The following is a 16,491-nucleotide window of genomic DNA, read 5'->3' on the forward strand; positions in this document are numbered from 1 at the left end:
AAGTCAGCTCTATTTGTAATACTCACACATTTCAAGTCACACATTTAGTTTTGAGCAAGGAAAATTAAGGAGATCTATCAGTTTTTTAAATAGCTTCCTTGACTTTGACTGTCAAACTTTGAATCTTGTGCATGAGTGGTTTGTGCATTATTTCAAAGTAAGTAGATATTTCATGGTGTGTTTTCCACTGTCAGAGAGAAAATACATATCTGAGAAGATGGTGAAACAACTGATAGACTGCACAATTGACCGAAATAATGAATGCAAAGCAAAAAAGGATTGAGCAAAATGAGTAAGTTGGATGAATTTTGAGCTCATTATTTCCCGTGAATTTTGCATTAAAGATGAGTTCTCATTTAGGGACTTTTTATAGAATAATTTGTCTGTATTGTGTTTTTTTTTATTATTATTAATTTTTTTAACAGTCATATATACTTTATAGACTTCTTTTAAGCGCAGTTCAGACCAAAGATTCGGGAGTACTTGCAGACTTTGCAATGCGGCATTCTGCAACGTTTAAAAAACCTGCTGCATTACACCAATGCAACTGGATGAGATGGTGTATCATCTCAATGCAACAACTCTCTGTACTTCCATCCTGATGTTGAGCTTTTCAGGCTCATTTTGTAGTTGAATATAATTTGTAGCTTCTTAAAATATGAATGAGGACAGTGATAGTGAGAGTTGTATTTGTAGTAGTGATGAAACGGCGCAAGAACATCAACAAAACCAGCATCAGATGGACTGTATTTATAATATATACATCACAAAAACATAAGTAAAAAGTGGCAATTAGTCAGTCAGCAATTAATTAGCACATAAAGCAAGCAGTGACCCACTGTCCGACATCAGCACATGTGACGGAAACAGAGGGCTCAGCGGGGACAGAGCACCTGCCGCAGTAATTGAACTCACCGTCTGCAATCATTTTGACTTGACCAGCGGACTTCACCACAAGCGGATTGGCTGTTGAGACAGGCAACGTGCCTTACATACTAAAAATGAGCTGCTGCCGATTTGACCAGCTGAGTTGCAGGCGACACCATCGGCCATCTTGAGTCAAGCTCAGACATCCAGTTCGCAATGCTGTCAATTTCTTTTGCAACGTTCTAAAACGATTTTGTCTCGTTGTGGCTTTAGACTGACAAATTCGGTGTTTTCTTCTCCCTGATGCTTCGCCATTGTTCCATTAGCTTTTAGGTGGTTTTTAACTGCAAGACGAGGCTCATTAGCAGAAAGTAAAGGCTCTGTGAATATAGCCTGTGTTCTTGAACAATAATCTACACCACAAAAAAATAACAAATTCATTTTGTTTCCTCCACAGCAATCACAAAATGCAGAGATACTGTATAGGCCCACTGTATATTTTAATAACAACTTTTCCTACACCTTAAAATTAAGAAGGCCTCACAACCCCCTGTGAATTTTTGGCAACCCCTAGTGGGGGTCAGGACCCCAAGGTTGGGAACCTGTGCTTTCAACTTAACACTGCAATTATTCCATCTCAGCTACTGTATGTCTAAGCAAAACTCAAATTTACATACATTACACCAGACACATATTTTGATTGAACGCAGCATGGTTCTAATTATACTTTAACCATGCAGTCTGCACAAAAATATATCATCAAACTGTACTTCTGACACCTCCATATTTGCTCTCAATAACACTCATGTCATTTAATTTGGTATATTTTGAATAATGTGTCCTTTGTTTGCAGTTTTATGTATTTGAACTCAAACCTATTTCAAATGTAAAGTGAAAGGGGGAAAAAAAATCAGCAAAAAAAATCAGTGAGTGACCCCACACCTACACAATAGTAAAGTGAAAGTAGTAATATGTCACTGTTTTAATTTTTCAAAATGCTTTCAAAGCCCAATAAAAATTTCTAAATAACATTTTTACCCTTTCCTTGTAATAGAATACAGAATAATGTGCAATTTAAAGGTCTAATGTGTTGTATTATGTAGCGACCATTGCCTTTAATTGCAGATTGCAACCAACTGAAACTTCTCCCATGTGCCAAGCATGTAGGAAAACTACAGTGGATGACGCGAAACTGCAAAAATGTAAATGCTCTATCTAGGGCCACTGTTTGGTTTGTCCGTTCTGGGCTACTAAAACAACATGGCAAACTCTGTGAAAGAGTAGCTGCTCCATATGTAGATAAACGACTTATTCTAAGGTAATGAAAACATAACTATCTTTATTTACAGGTGATTATATACAATCATTTTATGTTCCATTTCTGCCAAAACATCCCCCTAAATCTTACAGGCTCGACCTTAAAGTATAAATTTTCAATGGTGGACAAAGTACAAGCAATACAGCAATTTAAAAATAGCCCAAGTGAAGTAACACAAGTAAAATATACATTACGTTACATGGCATTATGCAAAATGTCCCCTTATATTATTCAATATATTATTGTATTACTATGATTGATGAAGTGTCCACAGCATGTTATTGTTGTACCTGGTTGAGATGGAGCTAATTCTACTGGGCAGTTTAAATGACTGAATAGCCTATTTTGTATGTAAAAGCTTAATCTGCAAATATCTTGTGAATTATAAAGAAGCATTAAATAGGAATGATCATGTCAAGAGCCTCAAAATTGTGCTTAAGAACAGTAATTGAGTAAAAGTACTTAGTTCTGTTCTAACACTGGTTAGTCATTGGTGAATACACTGCCGAGCCTATCATCGCAGTGATTTTCCCATTCTGTTTGCAAATCTAAAGGGTGATAACTAATGCTTCAGCACATAAAATTTTGTAAAGCACTTGGTAATTTCCCCAGCAGTCTTTCCCTCAGTGCCTGGGCTGCTATGCCTGTCCAAATTACATGGTTCACACTTCTCCTGGTCTCCCATGGTGATTACAGCCTGCTGTGGCCCCTGCGGCTCACTGAGCACTAATGGAAAGCAATGCAGTCGGCTTCCCTCGGACAGAAAATGTAAGATATTCTCACTTATATCAAAGGCATCGTGTTTCAGCATGACAATCACTTTGGAGAGGAGGATAAAAAAAAAAAAACAGCGACTCCTCACTCCTCTGCCCATCTGATTTCTGCTCAACAGAGCCCACGCTGCAGAGACTCAACAGAACAATCAACAGGCATGCTGCCTGCTGCCCCAGCATTTTTTACACACTAACTCACTTTTATTTACAGCCTCCAGATTTAATTATGGAATTGCAGGGAATAAGATGCATAGTCTGTTGCCATAAAATAACACGGAGGACTAATAAATAACACATACACCTTTTTTTCACCTCTCAGTAGTGAAATTTAAAAACTGTGGGAATAATTCTGAGGTGCAGATCTTGTGCTCTCATGTTGCCACATGCAGCTTCAAACAGTAATCTTTGGGGCAGCCACTACCTGAATGGTATGTGGGAAATGAGCGCCCTCTACTGTGTGATGGAGGGACTGTGGTGAAAACTGTGGGAGGGATAATTGCTTAAAAATTCATTTTTCTTTAGCACAATTCTGACTCTTCTGTTTATTGTATTCCCTACATACTGCAGTAGGTCATTTTAAAAGAGGTATAGGAGTGAGAAAGGAGCAAAACCTATAGCAATACATCATACTTATAAATGCAACACAAGTCTTGTACAAAAAAATACAATATTTCCATCTGAAATCAAGTGAAGTAGAAATATAAACTAAAATGTAAATACTTAAGTGAAGTACAAGTGCCTCAAAACTTAATTACAGTACTTGAATGAATGTAGTTTACAGTCCACGTCTGGTATCAACAATATTAGGCTTCCATTCCTTCTTTATTGTTCTTTATTCTTTTCTATTCCTTTCACCTTGCACACACACACATACACACAGACATTGACTTGACTTTCCAAGTTCAGGGTATGGGGTTTTTAGAAGAGGGGGGTGAGCTTGCATAATTGATGCTCCATATTACCTTACATCCTCACTGCTCTGGCTGCGCTACAAACAAAGCTTGCTCATTAACTATTCACCGGATGATTTTGAACACAGAAATGATTCTGTGGATGCGGAGCATGCGCTGACGCCGTGTCTCTCAGCCCCCAGGCGTCTGATTTCACAGTAGTGAATAAGACATGTGCTGTCTCCACTCATCATATTTTAACTTAAGATGCCCTCACATGTATTCAACAGTCAGATGATGAAGAGCTTGTATATCAAAGCCATGATTGATGGGGATGGTGATAAGTTGTACATTTACAACATGCTGTCAGTAGAGATGTTAAGGATTATATAATGTAGGAAGCAAAGTATCCAAAGTGCATGCAGAGTGTTTTACAAACGTAATAGCTACTAATGCCCCTTTCATTATAAGTTCTCTGCACCACTATTTTGCTTCATTATAGATGACGGCTGTAATGTTGCCATGCATAGGATACTAAATTATGTGCAGTGTGTGTAAGAAGTCATGAGTTTGAACACTGTATATGTTCAAGGATACATGCATGTGTTGTATGTCCATGGCCAAAGATAGGGGTAGCTGTGGCTCAGGAGGTGGAGCAGGTCGTCCACTATCAGCAGGTCGATCTCTGGCCTCTCCAGTCCACATGTTGAAATATCCTTGGACAAAATACTGAACCTCAAATTGCTCCCGATGGCTCTTCCATTGGTGTGAGTGCATTTAAGATGAGTAGCAGGTAGCACCCTGTCTGGTAGTCTAGGCCACATTAGTGAAAGTGACATGTAGTGACCTGGTAGTGACTGGTCAGAAGACTAGAAAGGTGCTATATACAGTGAAGGCAAAGTAAAATGTGTTTGTTTTCTAATCACTGTAATATATAATGTTATTATTAAAGGTACAATTCCACCAGTTTTGAGAAGCAGCCACGGAGCAGACCAATGTACTGCTGGGGCCACCTATAAGATCAATATAAGATTAAGTGTACGCTATATTTTTACCACTTTACCCTGCCGTCAGACAGCCCTCTCTGACAGGGAGCTAAAGCCTTATGGCACCAGACTCCATTGACAAAAACAGTAACTTTAGTTTGTGTGACTTTGGTAATTCCAAAATAACCCTTACAAACACCAAAGTCACCAATAAGTAACTGATCAAGACAGCAACAGACCAGTAACTCCTGTGTTCTGCAGGGTAAAATTACTGCTTTTGTCAAAGTAGTCTTATGACTAAAGAGAGCACAGATAACAGCTTCAGTTTCCTATCAGAAATGGCTGTCTGATGGCAAGGTAAAGCAGTAGAAATATATTACAAATATAGTGTATACTTCAACTGACAATGATTTTTTTTTTTTAGGTACAGCCCCACCTCGAGAAAATCCAAACTATCCCTTAAATAAAGAAAAAGCTACAAAATCCATATATCTCTCTACCTACATGTTTATAAAAAAGAATAAATAGTCCCTTTTTATTTGACTAAAAAGAGTTCATTGAGTCAAATATCTAAAAAAAAACAAAAAAAACAGCTAGTTTCATGGGGCCTTGCCAATGATGAGGATGCTCATGAGGAAGACCATGACGAAGAAGATCCACATGAAGAATCTGTCCATCACCTTAGCAATCTTCTTCCATTCCGCCCCTTTGGCGCACGTGGCCCTCTGCTCCCGGAAACAGTTGGCAATATACTCAACATTGCGCACCAGCTTGGTGTCCACACCGGGGAAGCCACTAGCATGGCTGCAGAACAGACAGGGGCCGAAGGTAACAGTGGGGCCATGAGGTGGAAGCTTTTTGTCTTCGGGGCAGCAGGGAAGCTTTTGGTCGTCGGGGTAACAGGGGACCTTCTGGTCTTCCTTGTAGCATTCACCTGTCGGGATTTTCCCATTCGAGCCTTCGTATTTTCCAGGTGCAAAGCTGGACAAGTGGCTCCGCTCCTCTCTGGTGATGTGGTGCTGGGCTTTTACTCTGGGGTGGTGCTGCGGCTTTGGGGTCTGCGGTCTGGGGTATTTGCGACCCTGCCACTCCTGTCGGCTACTGTGCCCCCCTGGTTTACCATTTGCATGGACGTGAGAGTTGAGGTGCTGGTGACGGCTGTCGTCCTGTGGGAAGTTGGAAGATGAGGAAGAAGAGGACGCAGAGGCACAGTTCTCACCCACCTCGTAAACAAAGAAAATCTTGGACATGTAGTCAATGATGAGAACTTTTGCCCAGTGAGGGACTGGTTTGGCCTCTGCACCACAGAAGTGGATGTTCATGATGAAGATGGTGAGAGATGTGGAGGCTGTGACCATGGTCATAGTGGCAATGTAGTACTTCCCTGTGTGACAGATAAGAACAAAAGCAGAAGCAAAGAAAAAGTAATGTATCATTTCTCTTGAGGGTCCTTTCCATAACGTTTTCAGACACATCTAATAGCTATCTGTGCCTGTCAGCGTGCCCATTACTCACTTAGACATAAAAAACCAGGGGAAATAAAGTCCAGGTTGATAATACTGAAGTTTCCCTTTAACAGACATGTATCTAAATGATAATCTTCAATCCAAACCAAACACACTCTCACCTATCAGGGGCACGCTCTCAGATGGAGGCATGCTCTCAGCCACCATCAGCTGGAACACAGTGAGAGCCAGGAGAACGGTCACTCCGAGGGAAACCTTTTCCCCAGAGTCTGCAGGCAGGTAGAAACCCAGAGGAGCCAAGAAGGAGATGAGGAAGCAGGGGAGGAGGAGGTTGAAGATGTAAAAGGAGGAGCGGCGCTGCAGGAGCACCGTATAGGTGATGTCTGGATACGGGTCGGAGCAGCAGCCATACATGATGACATTCTTGGTGGCCGGCATCCCGTGGCACTCCCACTCCACATTTTCCACAAAGTCAGACAGGTCACCACTGTCCATGCCCATAATGATGTCTACCTGGAATTAGGGTTATCGATGAGTAGGTGTAAAGGAGGCACACAACCAGCTTCACCCACGTTTCCAACAAAAAACACATTCAGCAAATGCACATACATTCATATGACCACAGAGAGAACAGCTCTGAACTATGAGTCTAAAGGCAAGAGTATGTGTGAGTCTGATGTCTTAAGCTGACCAGTCTTAGTTTCCCCCTCGTCTAGACCTGAGTGAGTCTTGTATCATTTAGCTAAGCCAACTGACCTGCTAAATTTAGGTGACAGAGATCATCAGATATAAGGTGAGTATGTTCGCATGTGTACCGGTTTTTCTACACACCTGGTTGCCATTGTAGGTCCAAGACCCAAACGTCAGGTTACATTCCTGGCTGTCGAAGGGGAAGTAGGAGACGTCGACCACACAGGAGCTCTTGGTGATAGCAGGAGCATCCCAGGTTATCTCGCCATTATAGCGCAGCCTCACGTTGGTGTCCATTGGCCCTGAGAAGTCATCGTCAGCTCTGGAGGAGGAGGAAAAGTTGATACATACTGACCATACACATACGGTTATAAACACACATTTTCCTACATATACAAGCATATTTATATTAGGTGTTTTTGCTGATTTCAGTCCTTTACTCTGTTTTAATCTATTTAAACTGTACTTTGGGGACTTGAGGCCTTTGTTACTCAGCAGTCGTATAAGATTATTACTGTAAAACAATAAAGATAATCTCAGTATTATTAAGATTATTAGTGAAGTGCCCCTTGAGTAATGTTAGTGAGCAGGGCTCCAGACTGTCAAGTGTGACTAAACATTTTAATTGGTCGCATTAGTCAGTGGCCTGACATTTAGCAGGTCTGTCACCCTGTGTGTTTTTGTGTAGTACTCCTCTCTACTCCTCCTCAGGTGACATCACAACCTTAGAACATGCCGGTAATTCAAAATTAAGAGAAATATTGATTGTTTTTTGTCAAGTACACCAGCCTGAAAGGCTCACGTGAGACCCGACATCATTGGCGGAGGTAACCGCTCCAACACCTGCTTCCCCTATCCCCAGTAAGATGCCTAATCCTGACACAGTATCTTCAACTTTTACTGTCACTTATATGTTGTGTTAAATGTGTGAGGGAAGTGACAAAAACGAGCTCTAGTAAGGCTGTGGAAGAGGTAAACTCCCAAGGGTGAATGTGTGTAACCTTGCCGTTTCCTGGAATTAGTCTTTAACATGATGCTGCAATAACTGTCATTAATGTATTGCAATGAGGGTTTGATGAAAACTGCAACATAGGGTGTGTGTATGTGTGTGTGTTTGTGTTTGTGTGTGTGACGTACGGGCGTACTTGTTATAGAGGACGAGGTCGGGCCTCCACACAAGGCTGCTGGGGATGTGAATCACCTCCAGCCCGTCATAGTCTTCTTTATCCCACCTGAGGTAGGCATCATGCCACGTCTGCCTGATCCACAGGTAGGCAATCAGCACCTGGTTCCTCTCATCCTACACACACATAAACACAATGACAAGAATGAGAACAAACAAACACACACACACACACACACACACACACACACACACACACACACAGGGTTTTATACTAACAGCAGTTTGAAGAGGGATCATCTTGGCCTCCCTCTCATTAAGTCTCTATGAGCATTACAAGGGCTTCACATTATCGCAACAGCTGAAACCCAGACCTGTCCATCAATATCAGGTGGATGAGCACAGTTGCAGGCTGACGTGGGTGGGAGCGGGGGTGGGGGTGGTTTTGGTATCGATGCCAGAGCTTCACCGAAGCGAACCAATGAGAACATAAACGCTTTACGTAATACAACACTCCAACACACACACCTATCCGTCGCCTGGCCCCTCACTCCTATCTTCTCTAACATGTCACACTCAGGCACCAAAGAGACGTGACATTCAGACGGAGAGCTGTTTCCTCTCTTCCAAGCGCACACACACACACATGCACAACATGAGCACTTATTCACTGCGGGATGACACGGCATTGAACCTGAACAGGAACCTGAGCCAGCTGAGTAACAGTAGGCTGAGCTGTACAGTAGGAGGTTTGTCTGTCATTCATACACATATGCTCAAACTCATCCTTTGGTCTCAGCAATGATGAAAACAAATTCAACATATTCGTGTTTTGGTTCTTAGTTCAGTGTATCTATGGTGTCAGTATTTATTTCATCTCTGCCAGAGTAACATCACCAGGGCATACAATGAGGTAGTTTTATTTCAAGCAGGGGCACAGTGTGACTGATTGATCATCCAAGAAATGTTACCCTGACTACTAATTTGTTATGGTGCTGTAATGAGGAATGAGCTCTTGGTTAATTACTGAAAACAGTCACATATTAGGCACCAGAAGAACATTAAAAAATATATCTTCATCTTTCATAACTCTGCATGCTTGACATATTAACCTGCAGAGTTTTACATGTTTCAACTGAATAAAAACATCAAGAAACTTCTGTTTGGTTTATTTTGATCGTTAATATGTTGTCATAATGTACAGCACATATGTAACCCTGTTTTCTTGTTTGGTGGCGTTCTCCAGCCCTTCTGGCTTGCCGATAATAAGCAAACTACAGTTTCTCTTGTTTTGTCTTATTTAATTTACAGCAACACACAGCAAGATGGCATGTATCCAGCTTCACTAAGCTGCAGCACAAGATAACCTGGGCCTCTTACACTGACCTCTGTCCTCCGCAAAACAATGTCAGGTTAGGACAGTATTCTCACTTGAGGCAACGGGGACATAAAGTCTGTTGTGCACAGATATACAGCTGTGCCTTAAGATTTCAGCTTGCCCTTAGGTGACCTTGGGCACACAAAGTTTGAAAACCACTGACTTAAGTGACTAAATTAATCCAATAAATATACTGCATGCAGTAATTACAGTTACACATACAATGAACACTTAAGAACTTAGATGTGCAGTACCCACCATGTCTTTAATCTGAGAGAGGGTGATCTGTAAGGTGACGTTGAGGGCTAGGTCCGTGTCGTCGACAGGCCGCAGAGCACTGGAATAATTCTCCATCAAATCACTCAGAAGCTTGTGGGCATAGTGACCCTGAGCCGAGTGAGCCACTGAGGAGGGAGAGATGTCGTCATCAGTCATTTTCATGCTTTTGCCAAAACAGTAGTGGTTTTTTAATGTATATTTTGTACCAGTACTGAGGTGACTGTCATCACTATGAAGACCATGAAAAAACTCACTAAGTTTAAACAGTATTTTCCTTCAGTTTATTCTAATTGTGCCTCTCAGTTAATCTCAAAAACAGCTAAAGTGTCTAATTTTGCTTTTTTCCCTTGAATGTCATCCATGTTCAGGCCTGAAATACTTTTACCTTTTACTTTACCTTTTATGTTGGGTCATTTCAGTCCCTCCTCGTAAATCCTTAAGAGAGGGCCCCAAAAGTTTTGAGCAGGCAAATTTTGATGCTTTTATGAGATACTTTAAATAGTTTTTGTGAAATGGTTTTAAAGCCAAATGAAAAATTAAATGTCAATGTAACTGCTCAGCGTCTTGTGCCATTTCACCCACACAGTATATCCATTTAATGTAATAAACCTCATGTTTTTTTTAACCAAAGGAACAGCATGTGTGTGTATGAGCTAAAAACAGGATATCTTCAACTAATTAAAAACAGCACAGACATCATTTCTTTGCAAGCAGGAGCGTCTGACTCACCTTCAGGAAGCAGCATCGCCAGGCAGATTATTGGAATCATCTTGAGCATTTATTAACACCTCCAAGAAGAGAGCTATACAAGGTAACTGCAGCCAGCAATCTATCAGCCCTTTGGTTTCATCCCCTAACAGGCCTACATGATGCCCGTTCAACCCCAGTTGAACTCAGTTGCAGATAGCAGGGCACCACTTCATCTGGCCATCCTCGCAGTCAGACTGGCTTCGTACCGCTTGGCAGGGGAGGCAGCGTGTCTGCCGACTGAGACACGGAATAAAACTCCAGCTATCACATAGCAGCAGCAGACCGAGAGAAACAGGATGCCTACAAATCATCGCCTCACCACACACTGGGCTATTCAGCTGTCAGTCAAACGCCTGCAGCCAGGTGAGCTGCTGGCAAGCTGCTACAACACACTGCCAACACCAGGACAGTAAGGAGGAGAAAAGAAAAGGAAATGGATCACTCAATCATACATACATTAATATTAGGGCTGGTTTCATAGATGTGAATATATATATATATATATATATATATATATATATATATACACAGCGCCTTGCAAAAGTATTCACCCCCTTTGCTTTTTAACTATTTTGTTAGATTCCAACCTGTAATTTAAATGTTTTTCATCTGAAAATTTCATGTGATGGATCTGCACAAAGTTATCTAAGTTGGTGAAGTGAAATGAGAAAAATATATATAAAAGAATAATTTAAAGAAATAAAAAAGTGAAAATTGGCATGTGCATATGAATTCACCCCCTTTGCTATGAAGCCCCTTAAAAAGCGCTGGTGCAATCTATTACCTTCACAAGTCACAGAATTAGTTAAATGAAGTCCACCTGTGTTCAATCTAAGTGTCACATGATGTGTCAGTATAAACACACCTTTTCTGAGAGGCCCCAATGGGCTGCAACTCCACTTAGCAAGAAGCATCACATCATGAAGACCAAGGAGCTCTCCAAACAAGTCAGGGACAAAGTTATAGAGAGATACAAGTCAGGACTGGGTTATAAAAAAATATCTACATCTTTGATGATCCCCCGGAGCACCATCAAATCCATAATCACCAAATGGAAACAACACGGGACCACAACAAACCTGCCAAGACAGGGCCGACCACCAAAACTCACAGACCGGGCAAAGAGGGCATTGATTAGAGAGGCAACAGAGAGACCAAAGGTAACCCTGAAGGAGCTGCAGAGTTCCACAGCAAACACTGGTGTGTCTGTCCATAGAACCACAATAAGCCGTACACTCCATAGAGCTGGGCTTTATGGAAGAGTGGCCAGAAAAAAGCCTTTACTTAGTGTTAAAAACAAGAAAGCACGTTTTGAGTTTGCCAAAAAGCATGTGGCCGACCCCCTAAATGTATGGAGGAAGGTGATCTGGTCAGATGAGATTAAAATTGAACTTTTTGGCCACAAAGGGAAATGCTATGTCTGGCGGCAACCCAACACATCCCATCACCCCAAGAATACCGTCCCCACAGTGAAACATGGTGGTGGCAGCATCATGCTTTGGGGATGTTTTGCAGCAGCAGGGACTGGGAAACTGGTCCGCATAGAGGGAAAGATGGATGGTGCTAAATACAGGGACATTCTGGAGCAAAACCTGTTTCAGTCTGCCTGTGATTTGCGACTGGGACGGAGGTTCACCTTCCAGCAGGACAATGACCCGAAGCATACTGCTAAAGCTACGCTTGAATGGTTTAAGGAGAACCAGTTAAATGTGTTAGAATGGCCTAGTCAAATCCCGGACCTCAATCCAATTGAAAATCTCTGGTTTGACTTGAAGACTGCCGTTCACAAGCGGAAACCATCCAATCTGGGGGAGCTGGAGAAGTTTTGCCATGAAGAATGGGCAAAAATCCCAGTTGCAAGATGTGGCAAGCTCATAGAGACTTATGAAAAGAGACTTGCAGCTGTAATTGCTGCAAAAGGTGGCTCTACAAAGTACTGACTTCAGGGGGGTGAATAATTATGCACACTGAAGTTCTTTGTTTTTGGGCCTTTTTGTTGTTTGCTTCACAATAAAAAAAAAAATTTCACATCTTCAAAGTTGTTGGCATGTTCTGTACATGAAATGATGCAAATGCTCAAACAATACATTTTAATTCCAGGTTGTGAGGTTTTAAAACGTGAAAAATTCCTAGGGGGGTGAATACTTTTGCAAGGCGCTGTGTGTGTATATATATAACAATAGTCATGATTGCTAATTGTAAAGTGGCACATACAATGATGGCACAGAGTTTCATCTTCAGCCAACCTGAGGCCCTGTCTGCAAGTTGTTTTTGTTTTTTTTTACATTAAACGTTGCAAATAAAAATTTAATTTAATTAATTTATCAAGAATTTTCTATGTTTGGATTCTTTCTTTTGGACGGTAGAGCAGGGGTGTCAAACATACGGCCCGGGAGCCAGAACCAGCCCGCCATAGGGTCCAATCTGGCCCACTGGTTGACTTCACACACCTAATACTGATGTACTTGTGAAGGCAAAGAGGTGCCAGGTTTCAGGAGCATGTTTAACAGTGACTAGCTTTCATCATGTAAAATGCTGCTTTACAGGCTTTTTCACCACGACCAGAATACAGTTCTTTCTTTCACTTTAGTTTGGCATGGTGACATCAGGATTACGACACAGGAGTGGAAATATATCAGACAGTGAGTACTCGACTGTGGAAAAACTGAGAGATATGTGTTTCAATTGCATTTATTCTTCTGGAGACATCACAGACTGTTTGTCATCTGTTTTGTAAATGGATTAGTGTTTTTAAAATGTACTTCTTTGAACACAAAAAAGGAAAAATTTGGAGGTGTTTTATAGGTTATTATGCAATGGTTTTACTGGTCCGGCCCATGTAGACTCTGACACCTCTGCTGCAGAGGTATGAGAGAAAAGCGTTTTCTTCCAGAATTCAAATGGAATACAGGGTGAGTAAGTGACATATAAATGATCATTTGGGGCTGACGTTTTCCTTTAAGATCAGAAAAAGCACCAAAGAAGTGCACCAGATATGGAGGGAAAAGACACAGTACAAACTCCTATTTATATATTTTATCATTTATAGAGTATTGATCACAGAAGATCAGCTATTTAAAACACTTTGGATGGGTAAATTGTGACACTCACATCAGGCTTTTTCTACATAGGCCATACAAAAAGATGCCCGAGGGATCGCTTTGCTGAGTACACATATGCCATCAGAACAAAAAACTGCGACTACCCCATGGCTAGACATTTAAGTGAACATCGTACAACTAATGATTCCTTATTACACATAGAGGGCACTGAACACATTACACCTTTGGTTAGGGGATGACAGAATACAGGAACTTAATTAAAGGGAGGCTTTTTGGATCCATCAACTGGATGCTGTAAAGTATCCTGGTCTCAATGAGGATATACTGGTTGTTGTGATTTGTCATTGTTCTCTACAAGCGTCACCATTTTAAGATAAGTGTGTATATATTTATATTTATTTTTTCAGGGTATGTCATCTCACGCCACTGTATGTTTTTTATTAACTTATTTTTCAATACTGTCTATTTGTTTCACCTGTCATGCAATTATATGGGTCATGTGATGGCCTCTGATTGGCTCCTGCCACTATATAGGTGGGGCCATACCTGTGTTGTATGTTTTGAAAGCCTTGACAATGACCTGAGGGGTATTCCAGAAAGCGGGTTTAGTGAAAACTCTGAGTATGTTAACCCTGAAATGAGGGAAACTCTGGGTTTTCAGTTCCAGAAAGAGAGGTAAGTCAAACTCAGAGTCAATCACCATGGCAACTGACTCTGTGAACCTAACCTGCTCGCTGGCAGGTTTTCTTTAAAAAACTCTGAGTTCACCCTGTCTCCTCCCTACTGCTGATCCTGATGCAAGCTGGCAGACAGAAATTTGATCGATATCGAGGCAGAATTAATTCACAATGCTTTACGCTGGGAGAGGATCTTCAGACCCTGTTTAGATGTGTTGTTTTTCCCCAATGAATATCTGTTTGAATCTAATTAAAAAACGGTACGGTTCAATCATTTACCTGCCACACATATCAAATCTGACACACCACAGACGTGCGCTCTCATCAGAGCAAATGTGCATCGCGCTACGTTTTTTGTGAACGGTAGCTTTTTGTATGATATTGGTGGCCTACAGTACATAATGACATAGCCACTGAATGACAGGTTATTTAAGCTACTTTGTTCAATAAATCAAATATGAATAAAACTAAAGAAAGGTACAGTCATGACCAAGTAAAATATGCCTTACCTGTTTGAATGATGTTTTTATATTTCATTTTAAGCTGCTTTCAAGTGTGTTTTTCCCCTGTGAGATACTTGCACCTACATGGAAATCAGATTTTATTCAAAACCACTCTTTTTTACCTGTATGCTACAATTTTAATTATGTGTGGTTAAATGTAAATTAATGGCAGGGCTCTTAATTTTTGATGTCAGTTCAGAGTGAGATTTTTGCTGGGTGGATTCTTTTGCCTTTCATTGACAGGACAGTTAAGCGTGAAAGGGGGAGAGAGACAAAGGGAGTGACATGCAGCAAGGAGCCACAGGCTTGAGTTGAACCTGGGCCGCTGCGGCAAAGCCAACCTGGGACACCTGCTCTACCCACTAAGCCACCGTCTTGTCAAAAAAATACTGCTTGCTAAATTTCATATGCCGCCTCTTTTCCCTTGGCAGCTTTAGCGGTGTTACTTTTTTTTATGAAATACATGCTCATATTTGCTGTAGGCATTCATGAACACCTCCACTTCCACAGGTGTAAAATAAGTTGATCACTTTTTCTCTCCGGTTGCCATGGTGAATCGTGGTATTGGGGCTCCACTGATGATGTCTTTTTATTGTGGTTGTGCACGGCTTGTACCTACTCAGAGTTGATTGAACTAATTCAAATCAGCTGTTCTGGAACCAGATACTCAGAGTTTCACATCTCAGGGTAAGTCAACTCAGAGTTCAGGATTAGACTCAGAGTTTGTTGAACCTCCTACCTGGAATACCCCTCTGCAGTGGTCAAAACATGTTGTCTCTTTTAATGATTTAGCCACAACAATAAAGGCTTTTTAATATTTCCCTCCTCATTTTTCTGTATTTTCTGGAGTGCCTGGATGGCCTTCCTGTCAACCCTGTTTCCTGTTCTCCACGAGCAACCAACACAAGGTTTTGATCTGCGTTTGTATACACAGAGCAAATGTCATCACACCATTTTTGACAATTTTATGAACTAAAAAGACAAACTAATGTGTTGTAATTAGTCATTGACACTTTAAATGAAATGCTACTAACAAGCAATATTTAATTGCTCTGCTAGTATTTATTCATTATCTAGGCCCTCCACTGAAGTTGTGATTTCTCATTGAAAAAAGGTTATAGATCTCTCACTTAACATCAGTATGTCTGCAAATTCAGATGTATGCTCTATTTTAAAAGGTCCAGAATATAGGATGTAGTGACATCTAGCGGTGAGGTTGCAGAACTGAAACTTCTCCCATGTGCCAAGCATGTAGGAGAAGTAAGGTGGCCAACACGAAAAAGCAAACAGTCCTGTCTAAAGCCAGTGTTTGATTTGTGCCTTCTGTGTGACTGTAGAAACAACATGGCAGACTCCATGGAAAGGACATTCTCTGTATATAAACGGCTCATTCTAAAGTAACTTAAACACAATGATTCTTAGTTTCAGGTGATTGTAAACTAATGAAAACATAATTCTAAACATAAAATTCCATTTCTGCAAAAACATGCCCCTAAATCCTACAGACTGAACCTTTAATAAATGTTTTTATGGCCTTGATGCTCTGTGGGCTTCTTGCAGCAAGATGGAGGTCAAACAGGTCATCAGTAAGCGAGGTTAGAGGTTCATTAAAACCTGCTAGAAATTCAAAAAAAAATCTACACTGGACATACTGCCCTACAGTTAAGCTATAAAAACATTAATCTAAAAGTAGAAATGTTACACTTGTGCCATAACAAATACGATTATA

The 16,491-nt window shown here is 41.0% G+C and overlaps 1 protein-coding gene across 1 annotated transcript; it reads right to left on the reverse strand.

Annotated features, from left to right (window-relative positions):
• Positions 1-2,314: 2,314 nt before the first annotated feature.
• LOC125894396 (neuronal acetylcholine receptor subunit alpha-9-II) lies at positions 2,315-10,855 on the reverse strand. Its single transcript, XM_049585743.1, has 6 exons — positions 10,500-10,855; positions 9,750-9,895; positions 8,136-8,290; positions 7,132-7,312; positions 6,462-6,813; positions 2,315-6,218 (listed from the first exon to the last, which is right to left on the reverse strand). The coding sequence occupies exons 1-6, from the start codon at positions 10,546-10,548 to the stop codon at positions 5,434-5,436; spliced, it is 1,668 nt and encodes a 555-aa protein (XP_049441700.1). The 5' UTR covers positions 10,549-10,855; the 3' UTR covers positions 2,315-5,433.
• Between the last annotated feature and the right edge of the window lie 5,636 nt (positions 10,856-16,491).

Source organism: Epinephelus fuscoguttatus, linkage group LG9 (assembly GCF_011397635.1).
Source record: "Epinephelus fuscoguttatus linkage group LG9, E.fuscoguttatus.final_Chr_v1".
Lineage (NCBI taxonomy): Eukaryota > Metazoa > Chordata > Actinopteri > Perciformes > Serranidae > Epinephelus > Epinephelus fuscoguttatus.

Bases quoted from the DNA above. Each gene is read 5' to 3' on its own strand.
- LOC125894396 (XM_049585743.1), bottom strand. From the start codon at position 10,548: ATGCTCAAGATGATTCCAATAATCTGCCTGGCGATGCTGCTTCCTGAA. The intron at 9,896-10,499 runs GTGAGTCAGACG...CTCCCTCCTCAG, and splicing joins GGCGATGCTGCTTCCTGAAG to TGGCTCACTCGGCTCAGGGT. The intron at 6,814-7,131 runs GTGTGTAGAAAA...CCCTAATTCCAG, and splicing joins GGACCTACAATGGCAACCAG to GTAGACATCATTATGGGCAT.